This window comes from Arvicanthis niloticus, chromosome 6 (assembly GCF_011762505.2).
Source record: "Arvicanthis niloticus isolate mArvNil1 chromosome 6, mArvNil1.pat.X, whole genome shotgun sequence".
Classification (NCBI taxonomy): domain Eukaryota; kingdom Metazoa; phylum Chordata; class Mammalia; order Rodentia; family Muridae; genus Arvicanthis; species Arvicanthis niloticus.
In genome coordinates, this window is record NC_047663.1 from 62,668,873 (window position 1) to 62,686,813 (window position 17,941).

Here is a 17,941-nt window from a genome sequence, read left to right on the forward strand (position 1 = left end):
GGGCCTGAGGCCCAGGAGCCTCCAGAGATTCCTGCAACTGAGCATTTTCACTGATTCACATCTATTCTGGCTGGAAAGGAGAGAGCAGCCACAGGGTTCTGTGAGCTGGCCACCACTGGCTTTATCCTGCACTGTTTAAGCATCTTACCTAGAGATCCTTATGTCCTGAGTTTTGTCTGATTCTGTCTCTTCGGTGGACTCTTGTATATCACGTCCCTTCTTTCCAGGTCACACAAGACTGAGCATATGAACAACATCTCATTCTTTGAGTGGTAGTTGTGGGGAGTAAAGGAAGCCCCCAACTTCCATCACAGAAGCTTGCACACAAGTGTTGGTGAGACTCTGTTATATAACCATTCTAGGGAGGGTCACATCCCCCATGGCTTATTGCTTTTGAACTAATTACAGGGAAGGCCATTGGTGGAGGCATAGCCTCAGTTGCAATTGACAGCCCAGGGATGAAGTGGGTTACGCAAAGAAATTGAGGCTTGGCATCATAAAGAGAGCCTTTGAGAGTCTCTTGGTGAAACCCAGTTTCTGTGGAAGACTCCAGTGAATTAGAGATACGAGTACTGTGGGATGATCACCGAGAACAACAGCAGCAGTGGAGAGTGGTCAACCAGAGCCTAGAGTGCTACGGAGGGCAGAGCTGGAGAAGTCACAAAAGCCCTTTTGGAAGAGCCAGATCCTGTGTGGATCCCAGACATTGGAACAAGAAGCTGTGAAATTGAAGTTGCCTTGGAGACCCCAAGATGTTAGAGATGTCACAGCCGTGGGATACCTGCCGAGGAAAGCTGCTGACAGGGAGTGGAAACAGCCAAAGAGGATGAGGTTTGCCAAATGCCAGACCTGGATAAGGATAGAACAAGGATACAAGGAGTTGGAGATCTGAAGAGCACTTGGACATCAGACATGGAGATGTGGAATTTGAAATCTGCCCAGCTGGTTTTCTGTCTTGCTTTGGTTCAGTATTCTGGCTTGATATGTCAAGAGAATGCATGAATCTCAGAAGAGACTTTGAACTTTGGACATTGATATTTTTGAGCCTGCTAGAGACAATGAAGACTTTTAAAGTTGGATTCAATGTGTTTTCATTATGCTATGTTTAGATTTGTCTCCCATAGACGCATGTGTCTGAACAAACCTGTCGGGGGCAGGGAGTGGAATGTGGTGCTGTGAACATGCTTGGCCCAGCCAGTAGCACTATTAGGAGGTGTGGCCTTGTTGGAGGAAGTGTGTCTTATGGGCTTGGGCTTTAAGACACTGCCTGGAAGCCAGTCTTCTCCTAGTGACCTTCTGATGAAAATGCAGAACTCTCAGCTCCTCCAGCCTCATGTTTGCCTGGATGATAATGTTCCTGCCTTGATGATAATGGACTGAACCTCTGAATTTGTAAGCCAGCACCAATGAAATGTTGTCCTTATAAGAGTTGCCTTGGTTATGGTGTCTGTTCATAGCAGTAAATCTTTGACTAAGACAGTTCCCTATTAAAATAAAATAAAATAAAATAAAATAAAATAAAATGTCAAAGTAATATCTTCAATATATCAAGGACTGCCCTGTCCCATCTGTGTTTCATTTTCCAGTCCACACTTCTACTTGCAATCCTGGATTTGCATTCCATTCCCTGGGCCACAGCTCTGTCTTTACCACAGGAGGCCTGCTACTACCTGGGACAACAAGGTGAGATCCCCCTATCCCAATCTTCTGACCCTTGTGTCCCCCAGCCATCTCAGAAGCCTTGAGGTATGCTCTATCCCCTCTGCACTCCAATGTCTGGTCCACAACTCTGCCTGCCATCCCAGAGCCCAATGGCCATCAGGGAATACCAGCTCTGTCTGCATCCCTGGAAGCCTAGTGCCACCCAGGACAACAATCTCTATGTGCAATCACAAAGGCCAGCTGCCAACAGGGACTACCAGCTCTATTTGCAGTTCCGGAGGCCTGCTGCCATCAGGGACTACCAGGCCTGCCAACACCGGGGGCAATCAGATGGCTAAAGGCCAATGTAAGACACAACCAACAAAAGCCATGGCAATAAGGCACCACCAGAACCCAGCTATCCTACTACAGCAAGCCTTAGATACCCTAACACACATACACCATGAGAAAATGACCTTAAATCTAATCTTATGAAGATGATAGAGGCCTTTAAAGAGGAAACAATAAAACTCCTAAAGAAATACAGGAAAATATAATCAAATAGAGGCTCTTAAAGGAAATGAATAAATATAAAGAAATACAGAAAAAAAGCTATCAAACAAGTGAAGGAAATGAACAAAATTGATAAGTCCTGAAAATAGAATAGTAAAGAAAACACAAATTGAGGCAATCCTAAAGATGGAAAACCTAAGAAAGAGAACACAAACTAGAGATGCAAGCCTCACTAAAGAATACAGAAAATGAAAGAGAGAATCTCAGACAGAGAAGCTATGATAGAAGAAATCAATACATCTGTCAAAGAAAATGCAAATCTAAACAGTTTCTAACATACAGCACCTAGGAATTTGTGACACTATGAAAATATCAAATGTAAGAATAACAGGAATAGAAGAAGGAGAAGATTCCCAGCTCAAAAGCCCAGACAATATCTTCAACAACATTATAAAAGAAAATTTCTCTAACTTACTGAAAGAGATGGCTATAAACATACAAGAGGCTTACCAAGCACCAGATAGACTGGACCACAAAGAAAATCCTCTCACCATATAATAATCAAAATGCTAAATGTACAGAACAAAGAAAGAATAGTAAAAGCTGCAAGGAAGAAAAGGCCAAGTAACATATAAAGGCAAACCTATCAGAATTACACCTGACTTCTCAACAGAGACTCTAAAAGCCAGAAGGTCCTGAGAAGATGTCTTGTAGACCCTTCTCACAGATGATCTCTCACAGAGATCACAGATGTCAGCTCAGACTACTATGCCCAACAAACTATAAATTACCATTGATGGAAAAAATAAGATATGCCATGACAGATTGAAATTGAAACAATATTTTTTTCATAAATTCAACTCTACAGAGGATAGTAGAGAAAATTCCAACACACAGAGGGTAACTACACCAAAGAAAACACAAGAAATGAATAATGTCACACCAACAGAAACAAATGAGTATCTCTCTCTCTCTCTCTCTCTCTCTCTCTCTCTCTCTCTCTATCTGTCTCTTTCTGTCACACACACACACACACACAAACACACACACACACAAACACAAACACACTACCACCTCCATTACCATCAAAATAACAGGAACTAACAATCATTGGTCATCAGTATCTCTCAACATCAATGGATTCAATTCCCCAGTAAAAAGACACAATAACAGAGTGTATGGGAGACAGGATCTATCACTCAAATGCCCCAAATGCAAGGACAGATCCACATTCATAAAAGAAACATTATTAAAGCTTAAATCACACATCAAACCCCATACATTAATAGTGGGAGACTTCAATACCCCACTCTCACCAATGGATAGATCATCGAGACAGTAGCTAAGCAGAGAAATAGTGAAACTACCTGATATTAGGAATCAAATGGACCTAACAGATATCTACAGAGTATTTCACTCAAACACAATAGGGTGTAAGTTTTTCTCAGACCCTTATGGAACCTTTTCCAAAATTGACCATATACTCAGTCACAAAGCAAGCTTCAATAGATACAGGAAGATTGAAATAGCCCCTTGTATGTTATCAGATCATTGTGAATTAAAACTGGCTCTCAACAAATACAGAAACAAGAGAAAGCCTAAAACTCATGCAGACTGAACAACTCTTTCCTCAATGGCCACTGTGTCGAAGGAGAAATAAAAAAGATATTAAAGACTTTCTAGAATTCAATGGAAATAAGGGAACAACATACCCAAACTTATGGGACACAGTAAAAGCAGTGCTAAGAGGAAAGTTTATAGGACTAAATGCCTTCATAAAGAAAGTGAGTAGACTCATACTAGCATCACCCCTAAAAGCTCTAGAACAAAAAGGAGAAATCACATATAAAAGGAGTAGATGACAGGAAATAATCACACTCAGGGCTGAAGTCAATCCATTAGAAGCAAAGAGAACCATACAAAGAATCAATAAAACCAACATCTGGTTCTCTGAGAAAATCAAGGAGATAGAAAAACCCTTAGCCAAACTAACTAAAAAGGATAAATGCAAATTAACAAACCAGAAGCAAAATGGGGACATAACAACAGACACTATGGAAATCCATTCATTAGCTGGTTTAAGCCACCCCCTACACTCCTTCACATATGTAGCAGATATGCAGATTCCCCAATAACTGGAATGGGTCTGTCCATGACTCTGTTGCTTGCCTGTGGATCAAACTCCCTTAACTGGGCTGCCTTACTGACCTCAGTGGGAGAGGATGCACCCAGTTCTGCAGTGACTTGATGTGTCAGGGAGGGTTGTTACTCAGGGAGGCTTACTCCTTCTCAGAGGAGAGTGAATTGGGGGAAGAGACTGTGTGAGGCGGGGTATGGTAGAAGAGGGTGGTTTTTGATTGGGACATAAAGTGAATAAGTAAATAAAATTTTAAGATCTCCAACATATAAAGGTATATAAAGCATTCCCCATCTAAAGAAGAAATAATAAGGAAGGCATAATAAGGAAAGATCAGACCACAGCAAGATCAAAACCCAGCAGAGGAAACAGCAAAATCTACAGTTCCATGTTTGGCATCTAGTTCTTGAAATCCTCTCTGTTCTAAAGGTTGAGGTGGCCCCACTGCTCCAGTGTGGCTGCCTGTAGCACACATAGCCTCTGCCTTGGCCTGCTCCTCACCATGTGCACAGTTATCCTTGATGTCCCACAGTTCTTCATCCCCAACATCCTCAGGTCTCCAAGTGTTGGGAGCCGACTTTAGTAGAAAGCGGCTAGATCAACTTTGCAGCCATCTTGAGCCATATACCATGACGTGAGACTTGTTTTTCAACAGCCTACAACAGCTGAAGCACACTCTGATATCCCACATATTTTGTGTTGCTGTTTACTGCCCCCAGCTGCAAGGCGCACGTGGTAGCCACGCCTGCAAGGCATGCAGGTCACGTGCTGTCCACGTGCTATCCAGGCCATACATGCCTATAAGGTGCACGTGGTATCCACACCTGTAAGGCTTACGTCATATCAACACCTGCAAGGCACGTGGTATCCACATGCCTACAAGGCACATGGCAAAAGCGTATAAATACCCCAGATTTCCCTTCAATGAGGAGACTAGAGACTTGATCAGAACCTCTGTCTTGTCTCCATTCTTCACGTCTCTTCCCCTTTATTCCCACTCTCTCTCTCTCTCTCTCTCTCTCTCTCTCTCTCTCTCTCTCTCTCTCTCTCTCGATAGACCCTGACCTGAAGATCCGGAGTGGCAGCTTGGGCCTGGAAACAGTGGCCGCCAAGTGTGGAGTGGAGAGGGCCTCAGCATTTTTGGCCGCCCAAAGCGGGGCAGCTCAGGCCTCAACATTTTTGGGGCAACATCCAAGGATACAATCTTGGCTTCACCTTCAGTGCTGCATGCAGGGACTTGGACCTTGCCACACATTGCCTGACCTCAGCTGCTCTCCAAGCCCCACCCTGAGTCCTTCATCTTTTTGCCTTCACACACAGCTCCATGTGTATAACTCTGCCAAGGTGTGCTGCCAGCTTGGCATGGAGCCTGCCCACACTGTCTCCCACCTGACCAGAGCTGCATCAGTTCTGACCCCAGGAAGCATCTCCCAGGAAGTGTCTTTCAAGAAGCAAGGACTCAGTTCAGGCTTTCTTGTTTCATGTAAACTTGCGTCTTTACACGTTGGAGCCTTTGATGGGTAGGGATTTGCTATCAAGATACTTTTTCCAATGCTGCTGTGCCAAACACCAAGTTTAATGGCACCAACCTCTTCCACAACTACAGCTTCTTCCCTGCGTGTACTCTGTCTAAACTCTAAGTTTGTTCCACACCTATCCTCTGTCAAGCCAATTAGTTAATTATCCTTTCATCTGACATCACCCAAGTTCTCCAGATACAGGCATAATGAAGCCAGATTCTCGCCCAAAATATGTGAATGACTGGGGTCTATCCACTTTCTGGTAGCATTTTCTTCTCCTCCGAAATGTCATAAACTAGGAATACACTGCCCACATTTCTCTCAACATTCGTGCCTCTGAGCTTCCACTAACTGTTACACTAAGTTCTGCTTCAGCACGCTGGGGCTTTTCTATCCTGAGGACCTAAATTCTTCACCCAAGCCAGAAGATGTTTCCAGAGTCCCAAGAACCACGTGGTCATGTTTTCCCCAGCAATGGCTCTGCCACTTGGTACCAATTTCTGTATTTGGTTCTTCTCCTGGTGTTGTGATAAACTACACCCAATGAGAGCAACTTGAGAAAGTTTAATTGGCTTGGAGTCCCAGAGGAATACAGCCATAAGGGTGGCAAGGACATGAGAGCAGGCAGGAATGGCATGGTGGTTTGGACAGGAGGCTGGTTTGTTACATTCTAGCTGCCCTCAGGAAGTAGACCACAGCACAGGAAGTAAGGGTAAGGTACACAACCTCAAGGCTCACCCTAGTGACCCACTTCACTGTGGCTCCATGTCATAAAGGTTCCAAATCTCCCAAACCATTGGCACTGGGGACTGAGGATTCAAATGCAGGATCTGTAGGGACAGATCACCCTCAAATCACAGCAATGGGGGACACATGAGGTCATGGTATTGAAAATACATAGCAACCTCTGTCCTTCAGTGAAGAGAGACTTCATGGATTACATTAACTACAAGAAAATAAAACAGCAATGTTGGGGGCCGACTTTTAGCAGAAAGCGGCTATCAGCTTTGCAGCCATCTTGAGCCATATACCCTGACATGAGATTTAAATTACAATAGCCTACAACAGCTGAGAACACTCGGATAATCTTGGTTTAGATATCTTGAGATTAAAGGTGTGTGAGATTAAAGGTGTGTGACTTAATAGTATACTTAGAAGTATAGAGATCAGAGTTAGAGACAAGACCTAAGGGCATGATTAAAGGTGTAACTTAGAGGCGTGGCTTAGAAGTGAGACATATAAAAGGCAGAGACAGAACAGATCAGAATTGAGACGATAGAAGAGAGAACCAGAGATCAGAGAATATAGACAGAGATCAGAGACTATAGAGGGATCATCAGAGACGAATCTCAGACATTAGGTAGAATCTGCCGTCACCCTCACTCTTGCTGAACCCCCGACCTAAAGACCGGAGCGGCAGCTTGGGCTGGGATACAGTGGCCGCCCAAACGTGGGTCGGCCCGGGCCTCAACATTTTGCTCAAGCTGAGACATTTTTTGGCCACCCCAACGTGGGACTAGTGCGGTCCCCAACATTATTTTGGCGCCCAACGTGGGGCTAGTGTGGACCCCAACACAGCAAAAGCGGGCTATTCATAGATGATGCAGTTCTTAGTTTTTAACTTTTATTTGTATTGGTGGGAGGGTGTCAGATACCCTCAAAATAAAGTTACAGGCAGTTGTGAGCTGTAATTTGGTGCCTGAAATTAAACTCTGATTCTTTGGAAGAACAGGAAATGCTTTTATCCACTGAGCAATCTCTCCAGTGACAGCCATGGTGTGTTGTCACAGAAATAGAAAACTAAGACAGTTTGAGGGAGGCATCCTGTGCCTGACACTTAGATTTCAATTAAATAACCCATGTCTTTTAGGAGCACTGTTTTCATCCTCTGTAGGGTATCTTTGTTTAAATTCCCTTTCACTTTAAAATTTTACTGTATTTTAAAGTGAGATGGAGTAATATTACTTTCCCTCTTCTCTTTCCTCCCTCAAACCTTATCCACATTCCCTATTTTCAATTCAATAGCCTCCTTTATTGATTATTATTGCTATAGATATGCTTGTATCCATATGTAATATATAAAATATTTATATAATAAATTACGTACACATGTAGATACATATACAACATGTGAAACACATTTCCTTTTCCCTATTTACTTATTAATTTTATATCCAAATCGCTCCTCCCTCCTGTTTTCTCTCCCAAGTCTCTCACTCATCCCTTTCCTCTTCTCTTCTGACAGGGTGGGAGCACCCTGGCTATCTGCCCACCATGGTGTGCCAACTCTCTGCAGGGCTAGGCATATCCTGTCCCACTGAGGCCAGAAAAGGCAGCTTAGTAAGGGGAATGGGATCCCACAGACAGTCACTATATGCAATCAAATTTTTATTAATGCTAGAACAGGTGTTTCTATGTGTCATTAAAATTATCAGTCTAATTATTGGCACCAATTACAAAGAAGCAACGATGAATCTCTAAGATATTTCACAACATTTATTATTATTATTATTATCATTATTTATAAGGGTAGGTGTGAACATGGATATGTGCACATAAGTGCTAGTTCCCCTGGAGGCCTCAGACACCCTAGAGTTGGAACTACAGACTATTGTGAGCTGCCTCACATGGGTGCTAGCAATTGAACTCAGGTCCTCTGGAAGATCAGTCAGTGAGTGTTATTAACAGCCGTATCACCTTTCTAGCCCCACGACATTTGTATTTTAATACTGAGAATTGCTCGTCATGTTACTTACACCAGTACTTAGGTGCATAGAACTTTTCATTCATTGGTTCTTGGACTAAATGACAATGACCTGTTTATTTTGAGAATGCAGGGGCCCTAGAAAGTGGCTCAACATTTAAGATACTGACTGCTCCTCCAGAGGACCTGTGTTTGATTCCCAGCATCCACATAGTAGCTCACAATCATCTGTGACTTCAAACTAAAACAAACAAAAAAAAGCCAGTGATTGTTTTTGAAAATCTGTGCATGCTGGCACACAACTGGGGAGGCAGAGGTAAGAGAGTCTTATTGACTTTGAGGCCATATGGAGTTCCAGTATAGCCGGGACTACACAGAAATACTGTATACATACATACAGACAGACAGACACACACACACACACACACACACACACATACACACACACACACACACACACACACACACACACACACGCACACACACATATAATCTTAAAAAGATATTCAGAAAGTTTCTTGAAATAACATTATTTCTCTCAACTTTTATTGTATACTAGCCATGGAAAAATACAGACATTGTCTATGGATTTCTAAAGCAGAAGCATTCTGGGTCTATTCTCTAAATGTCTTTATCCTAAGTTAGCGTAGGTGATCAACATTAATATAAACATGGGAGATTGACATAAAGGTGTTCATGGAGAGAGACAGAGTGCATACTGACAGACAGATCCATTGATGATGTTTATTGCAAAGTAATTAGTGAATTTTGGGAAATGGTGTTAATAAAGGGAGTAGGCAAGACATCATTAGACAGCTTAGGAGGGCTTGGAAATCTTATTCACGTGGTGATAGTCACACAAGCATCAAAGCAAACATTACATTGGCCCCATCCCTATTTCTTTCAGAATTGTCCTTAAAATATGTCACATTATTAAAACAGACACAACTTATTATTTAATAGGTGTATCTGCGAAGGAAAACCAAGAAAATATTCTAGATTTCTGCAAAATTTATGTCCACGTACAGCTGTACTCTGCAGAAGGAGCTTCTAGAGCAAGACAAGTGCACAGCAGGCAACTGTGCTGACTCCTACAGTCTGAGAGCTCTGTATCAGGGGAGAAGGTAAGAAAGTTCTCTGGAAAGCCAATCCAGGCTGACAGGCAACCAGCCATGCCCAGGGGCAAAGCCCTGCCATCTTCTTCAGAGCCAACATTCAAATTCAAATCATCAACTCAATGTGACACTATGCAGGCTTAGTTCTGTGCTCTTTTTCAGTCAGTGAGACAAGCTGGTGAGCTTCCACCAGGGTATCAATCCTGAAGTCATCCCAGGCAGTGTCTAAGACCAGCCTTTGGATCAGTCCACAGGGTGACCCCAAGTCCTGTGTCAAAATACATCATCCCATTTGTCTCATCAGGGCCCCCATGACCTCCTTGTTCCTCAGGCTGTAGATGAATGGGTTCAGAACAGGGGTGACAATTGAGTAGAGAACAGCCACCACTTTGTCCCTTCCAGGAGAATGCAAGGAGTGTGGCTGGGTGTAGGTAGAGAGGCCGGTGACATAGAATAGGCTGGCCACGGTCAGGTGGGAAGAGCAGGTGGACACAGCTCTGCTCTGTCCCTGCCCTGAACTCATCTGGAAAACAACAACCAACACCCGAGCATAGGAAGCTAGGATGGTGAGGAAGGGTAGCAATAGAAAAACAATGCCACTCATGAGGACTGTATGCTCATACTGGGACATGTCTTTACACACCAGTGGGAGGAGAGATGGAACCTCACAGAAAAAGTGGTTAACCATCCTAGATCCACAGAATGGGAGTTGAAATACATACAGTATGTGTATAAATGCAGTGACGGAGCTGCTGCTCCAGGCACCAGCGACCATGGAGCAGCAGATCTTCCTGCTCATGAGCACAGGGTAGTGCAAGGGCCGGCAGATGGCTACATACCTGTCATAGGACATGAAGCCCAGCAGGAGGGCTTCAGACGCACCCAGGGTCAGAAATACAAAGGCTTGTATTGCACAACCCAGAAAGGAAATGGCCTTGGTGTCTGACAGGAAGTTAGCTGCCATCTTGGGCACAGTGGTGGAGATGTACATCATGTCGATGATGGAGAGCTGGCTGAGGAGGAAGTACATGGGGGTGTGGAGTCTTCGGTCCAGCCTGATGAGATGGACCAGTGTGATGTTGCCTATGAGAGCCACTGCAAAGAGGATGATGATGACTGTGAAGAGGAAGGTATCTATGTGTCCATACTGGAAAAGACCAACCAAGGTGAAGTCTGTCCCACAGCTATAGTTTCCTGTCTCCATGGCTTAGACTGAACCATCAAAACAGATCCAATCTGGGAAGGGCATGGCCTGGTGAGGACTGTCCTTGAGGAGGAAATGACAATTTTTACTTGGGTTAGATTTCGAGACTAGCACTAGGACACTCTCTTATATCCTGTGTTTTATGGTTTCATCTATTGTAAAACAGCCTTTTTATTTATTTATATTTATTCTATTTTTACATAACAAGTAATAGTTAAACATTCTAATATTAAGACTTTTAAATTTCAATGGGACCATGTACATGCATTAAAGCAAGGTATCCCTTTCCTTCTCCTGGTTACTTTTCATGTTTGAAGTCTGCAAGCCCCTCCTTTTCAAGGTCTTTGTAAATTACAATATGGAAATGAAAACAAGATTTTTCAGGACAGCAAAATTAAATTGTAAATGAAAAATTACTTTGTTTATCAGCTCTCCTTTCAAAAATTGTATTTCCCCCAGTAGATTCTCTTCGTTGAAGAATTGGAGCTTAAGTCTTTGGCAGAGAAAATATTCTCTGGGTTCTCTCACATTTGTGATTAAGCAGAGTAGAGCTGATCCAATATAGTATAATTTTAATGATACTTTATTTTGCCTCTCAATTTTAATAATAAATAGGAATTGAGGGTCGTGTAGTATCATAATAGAAGTTTGCAGTCCTTATGAGTGTAACTTATCTTTATACAACTACCATTGAAGAAAAAGGTGCAGTCACATAAGAAATCAATTGGTTGGAGTTGGAAAGATGGCTCAGGGGTTAAGATCATCAGTTGTTCTTATAAAGGGCTCAGGTTCAAGTCTCTGCACAGACAGCTCACAACTGTCTGTAATTCCTGATCCAGAGCAATCTAACACTTTATTTTGACTTCCATAGGTACTAGATACACAAGTGTTGCACAGACATACATACCACGAAATGTCCACATACACAAAATAAAATAAAGCAAAATAAAATCAATTGGTTCAATTTGATTTAGTGCTTTTCATTTTTGAGTTACTGTGCAGAGATTTTTAAATGCAATCTATAGAACTGAAATGTTTGTTGTGTACTGACACCAAGCTGGGGTTCCACATGTTTGCAGGGGAATGTGTTACCAGATACCTGGTGAAATGGCCTGAAATTGTTTTATTTCTTGGCATGTATTTGACCTTGACTATCTGCCCATGGGCAGTAATCATTCCTGAAACACAAAGATAATGAAAGTATTACCATGCGATGGATATGTTCTACTGTTTTGAGAATTGAAAAGCGAGGAAAAAGACCTTGCAAGGACAAAACAGGCCAACTGAATGAATTAGAATTATTAAAACAGAAGAATTTTATCACACATTTTTTTTCTATTTTGTAGTAGCCTGAAACACTTCACATTGTTAATACATACCCAATTATATGTAGGCTATATTTTAAGATGATTGTTGTATGAACAACTTATGTATTACATTAACTAGACAATACAGCCTGGATCTCACATGGACAGACTCTGTGGCAGCAGGTGGTCCGGTTTGTAATGGACATCAACTTCAAGATTCCAAATCTCAAGCTGTGACTTATAAACTCATAAAAGTTCAGTAAGAAAAGGCAGAGCAAAGGATATTGGAAGTGTTGTCAAGAGGATATCTTAGTAAATTCTAGTATAGTATTTTATGGAAGAGATAAAATAGAATCAAATATCTGTGAGACAATTTCACCTTGAAATACACACACTATGTAGAATAGACCACATGAGTTATGAGGCCATTAGTATTGTTCCACACCGTTATATAAAGCAAAGACAACAGCCACTGCTTACAACTAACCAGGCAACACAAGCTGGACTCTGCTATTTCTGCAATTCTTTTGTTCTTTTGTTTGAATGGTTTTAGTTTGTTCTTTTTAATAGAAAGTACATTGTGTTGGGTAGGTTGGTCAATGCGGGTGGGTAGGGAGGTTGAAGAAGAAATGACAGGATTTGGGGGAGGTGAAAAAATTATAAAATTATATTGCATGAAATTCCAAACAGCAAATGAAAACATACAGAAAACTGCTCAACAACAAGAAAATAGGAAACATTTTCCTAATATTTGAAATGATCATGCCATCCATGTCTACTGTAATGTATTAGCATTTGTCCTTGAAGGATATACATACTGAAAAAAATTCTAGGGTGAATGAAGTAAAAATTAAAAAGAGTTATATGTGACTGTATGTGTGTGTGTGCACATATGTATGAGTACGTGCATACATGTGTGCAAGTGTATCTGTGTGTATGTGTGTGAGTGTGTGTATGTGCATGAGTGTGACAGCATTTGTGTGTGTATGTCCTGGTGTGTGTGCCTGTATACCTGCATGTCCACATGTGTGAGTCTCTCTCTCTCTCTCTCTCTCTCTCTCTCTCTCTCTCTCTCTCTCTCTCTCTCTGTGTGTGTGTGTGTGTGTGTGTGTGTGTGTGTGCACATGTGCACGCACACTTCTGCTGATGCAAACTGTTTTATCTTCAGAGGTGGAAAAACCTGATGAGGTAATATTCACAATACTCAGCAAACTTCTTTTTTTATTTGTGGTGAATGGAAGAGGATGGCAATTTTGATAATCTCATGAAATTACCAAGGACTAATTATGTGATAATATACTCCGTTGTATCCTGGGATATTTTTTTCTTCATGCACTTAGATTATTCATCTTAGCTTTTATCATTTAATGCCTTGGAGACTGACAGTTTCATGTTTCTAATAAGCACTTGGCAACATTTCCCAAGTCCATGATTTTAAGAAAAAAACAGCTCTGTGATATAGTGTGTGTGTGTGTGTGTGTGTGTGTGTGTGTGTGTGTGTGTGTGTGCATGTTTCTGGGGGTCTATGAACACTGGACATGCTAGCCAAGTGCTGTGCCACTTTCTACATAGGACCTGTTATTCTGATACAAGATTTTGTTCTGGAACCAGACTGGATAGGATCTTGAAACCTACACATGTCTTGAACCTGCGATCCTCCTGCCTCTGCTTTCTGAGTGCTGGGATGATTGTCCTGTACCATGATGCCATGTATTTTCTGACCTTGGATGATCAGAAATGTTAGTCACACTGAGACCTTCAGCTCTTGTGTGCTCTAAATCTCTGGAGCTAGACAGCCCACATTTGTAATTCTCTTTCCTTCACAAATGAGGGCAGAGGTTTGATGGGTGTGTTGAAAATTACCTAGTCAGGTGTCTCCACCTCTTAAAAAAACACAGACCACATAAGCAGCAGCAGCAGCAGCAGCAGCAGCAGCAGCAGCAGCAGCAGCAGCAGCAGCAGCAGCAGAAACAAACCCTGAAATGTCTTTTCCAGGTGCTGATGGCTTGAGCTTCCGGTCATCTCATGTACAATTTGTTTCAGAAGTGGGTCTTTCCCTTGTATAGGTGTGGTGTCTCGAGAAGCCCAGAGCAGCAGGGACACCTCAGGACCCACCTAAGGGATTCATGCCACAATCACTTTCTTTTTTTTTTTTTTTGTAACCAGATGAAGGTCTAAAGAAAGACTTATTTAAGTTTTGTTGGCCCCATTTTGAGTAGCTCATGCTGACTTTGAATACCATGTAACCAAGCAGAGGATCAGAATCTTGTTATCCTCCTGTCTTTGTCTCCCATGTGTTAGGATTACAAGTGTGTACTATCACACTCACATTATGAAATACTGGATCAAACAGGCTTGCTGCAGGGTAGGCGAACACTGTTCCAACTGAACTAAATTCCTGGTTTTACATGGATTACTTGAATTCAGCATAGAATAAATTAGCTACCTGAAGAATACCATGTAACAAGTCAACACACTCTACCTCAATGAGGAGTAAATTACAATCGAAGGGATTTAAAAAAAAACAACACTGAGCAACGGTGTCTAACAGCACAGTTACAATGGTGCTAAGCACATTGCAGGGTCTTGCCCACAGCTCTTGGGTGCTGATGCAGAACTACCTGCCTGTGAGGTCACAGCCAAGGCCAGCAGCATGAGTTCAGCCACACACAGGCCTGCATTGAACTGCATTGCCAGTCAATCCCAGAATTTATAGAGAAAGATGAGGTGATTTGGCATTTTTCCTAACGGTCACAGACTCAGCAAGGAGTCTCCTATCAACCAAATGAGCAGCTTGGAGATGTCTCCACTGGAGCGCTGCCTTTTCTCACAGCCTCACCAGGTGCACAGGTCTGCATCATTGGCCTGCATGTTTAGTATGAATTTGAACACAGATGTGTCAGGCTTCTACTATGGAATGGTTTTACCATGGACAATAATTTATCAAGTCCCCCAGGACCTGGACAAATGGTGGAACTAGAGACATGGAGATAGTAATTTTCTCACAGAGAAAGTTAAAAAAGTTTTCAGTCAACAGTAGAATTAAATGTACCATGTATTATACAAACATTTATTGTATGCAATGAATTGAATTCTTGCTATTTAAAAAATAGTTTTGAAATGTAATAGAACCTCTTGCATATCAGGAATATGGTGGGATATAATTTTATGATAAATTATAATTTTAGTTTTAAAAACTGGGGTCTCAACAAAACACAGATGTGTTTCCTTGTCACAAGAAGGAACCCTGTGACTCTCCCAGGTCCTGCTCCTTCAGGGGGAGAATTTGCTAGACTACCATACCTGTGCTCCTGTGCAGGAACACGGAGCCCCAGCTATCATCCTTAAAACTGTGAGATGGTTACACTCTTCAGAGCCTGGGTAACCTGGCTACACATGCTTTCACAATGCACATGTTTTTACAGCAAGACCTAGCAATGCTTCTAGCCTGGAACGAATCTAAATCAGAACATGAACCAACAAGAAAAGCATGCAGTGTGCTGTACAGGGTGATGACTGTCAGACATACCTGAACCACAGCGGAGGATGAGCTGTGTCTTCTCAACAATTCTTACTCAGTTCTGCTTCACTTTAGTACTTCACTGGCTGCAGGGCTTCTTGACAGCTGAAGGAATGAGCTGGGAACCAACTTTCTGGTCCCCACCCACCTGAGATTTGAACATGGCCCTCTCTTCCAGATTTCTAGGGATATGGGTTTTGTGCTGTATCCTAGGACAAGCCATTCAATAATAAGTGAACTGCGGTCTATACAGCCTCTTTGTTGCAGATAAATCTTCTCTCTAGAAAGTTTACAGGGAACAGACCTGCAAAGGCTAACTTCCTAACAGTTCACCCCCACTGAGACCCGGTTACCTGAAAATATAGCTATGTTTTCCATGATGACCTTTTAATTGAAATTATGATATTTGTGATACTTTTAAACCAAACAAACAGGAAAGGAAAGTGATGTGCTCGGAGGGATTTATCCACATGAGCCAAGTCTTCTGAAGTAGAAGTACGCCCATGGCCTCCAATCTCAACTGTATCTTAGGAACTATGCCTACTCTGAATTTGGAAGTGTTGCTTTTGCCTTATATAAATAGACCTTCAGTCAGCACTAAAAACTTGAGTGGACAGTCGAACTGAAATAAAATCATTGTCATTTCTCTCATCCTGGCAAATGCTTTGAATGTCTCCAAGGATCTGTCTACCTGATGAAGGTTGGGACTCACAGGGGTTCTGTCTCAGTCCTTCTGGGAAAACTCATCTCTCATACACAATTAAACACTCCATGTACAGAGCATGTGTTTCATTAAAGGTGATGTCTGCATTCCATATTAGAAAAGCATTTAAAATAGAGCTCACAATTAATGCTCAAACTTTTTGTTCAAATTTGTAACAGTAACAATTGGAATTTTGAAAACTCAAGTTTTAATGATCATGTGAGATACACACAATAGCTCATAAGCACTGAACTGAAAGGTGTAGATAATCCAAAGCAACCATATGATATTTTAGTTTTAGGCTGAGACAGGAGGATGACTGGTGCATGCAACTTCCAGTTTAGCTGAGAAAGTATGATCCCCAGGTGTAGGGAGAGTCTCTGCCTCAAAGGTGGTAGTAGAGAGTGAAAGAAGAGGAGACATGAATACATGTTCTGTCTTCCATGTGAATCTGTGTGTGTGTGTGTGTGTGTGTGTGTGTGTATCTCTGTGTGTGTGTGTCTGTTTGTGTCTTTATGTCTCTCTGTGTGTTTATGGTTCACACTCCTCCTCCCCAATATGTCTACATTCATGCATACAGAAACATACACAAATGCACACACACACACACACACACACACACACACACAATAATAGTAAAGTATTCCTCTTACAAACAATAGCCTATTGCGACAAAATGAAACTACTCGGAAAAATACAGTTCCCAAAGGAATGATGGATAGCATAAGTAGCTTGCAAATATTCAAAAGTAAAATTTCTAATTATTTATCACAATGTATTTGCTGATAATATAAATATACTAAGACTCCAAATTGAGAATCATATGTATGTTATTTCTTCTCCTGATGCTATGATAAAATATCCTGACAAAGCATCCTAAGGGAGGAAGGGTATATGTTGGCTCACAGCTCCAGAAGGATATAGACCATAAAGATGGAAAAGATAAGGCAGCAGAAAGAGAAAGCACAGTGGAATGGGCAAAAGATCGTACTCAGGAAGCAAATCAGAGAAAGGGAACTGTGGCCAAGCTACACAACACCAAAGGTCATTCCTATAGTACTGATTCTTTGAGGTTTTCTATACTCTTTTGCTCCCAAGTAATTGTTGGTGTTTCTACACTCTGCTCCAGTCAGTTATAGCTTCTTGTATTTTTAATAAAAGGCTGCAACCTTAAGCTGGGCATGTTCTGAGCTTTTCTAACCTACTAAGCTGCTAACACCCAGACAAATGCCCTTTAAATGCATCTGGTCCTGCCCTGGCTCCCTCTGGTCCATGTGTGTCCTCATAGCTGCTCTCACATCATTACTTCATGGCAAATCCTCTTGTTCTCTCCAGATGGTCTCTCCACAATTCTCCTCCTGATCCTTTTCTAGTCTGCCTCTGTCCTTGGTACCCTCCAACCTGGCATGGTTAGTCCTGCCATATTCTCTGCTGCACAGCTAACTGGTTGATCAGAAATTTATTAACCAATCAATGATGGTCAAAACAATTTTTACATTACATAGAGACTGGAGATGGTTGGCCGTATCATCAGCAGCACTGCAACCTGATGTCTGGGCATAGAAATCAGGGTCCAA

At 42.0% G+C, this 17,941-nt stretch overlaps 1 protein-coding gene across 2 annotated transcripts; it reads right to left on the reverse strand.

The window, feature by feature from the left end:
- Nucleotides 1-9,029: 9,029 nt before the first annotated feature.
- LOC117711528 (olfactory receptor 2AK2-like) lies at nt 9,030-16,260 on the reverse strand. 2 transcript variants are annotated; one of them, XM_076936754.1, is made up of 3 exons: nt 15,671-16,260; nt 14,118-14,256; nt 9,030-10,897 (listed from the first exon to the last, which is right to left on the reverse strand). In XM_076936754.1, exon 3 carries the CDS (start codon nt 10,832-10,834, stop codon nt 9,914-9,916), a length of 921 nt encoding a protein of 306 aa, XP_076792869.1. In that variant the 5' UTR covers nt 10,835-10,897; nt 14,118-14,256; nt 15,671-16,260; the 3' UTR covers nt 9,030-9,913. The 2 variants fall into 2 exon arrangements, with proteins under 2 accessions (XP_076792869.1, XP_034363141.1); XM_034507250.2 differs by lacking the exon at nt 14,118-14,256.
- Between the last annotated feature and the right edge of the window lie 1,681 nt (nt 16,261-17,941).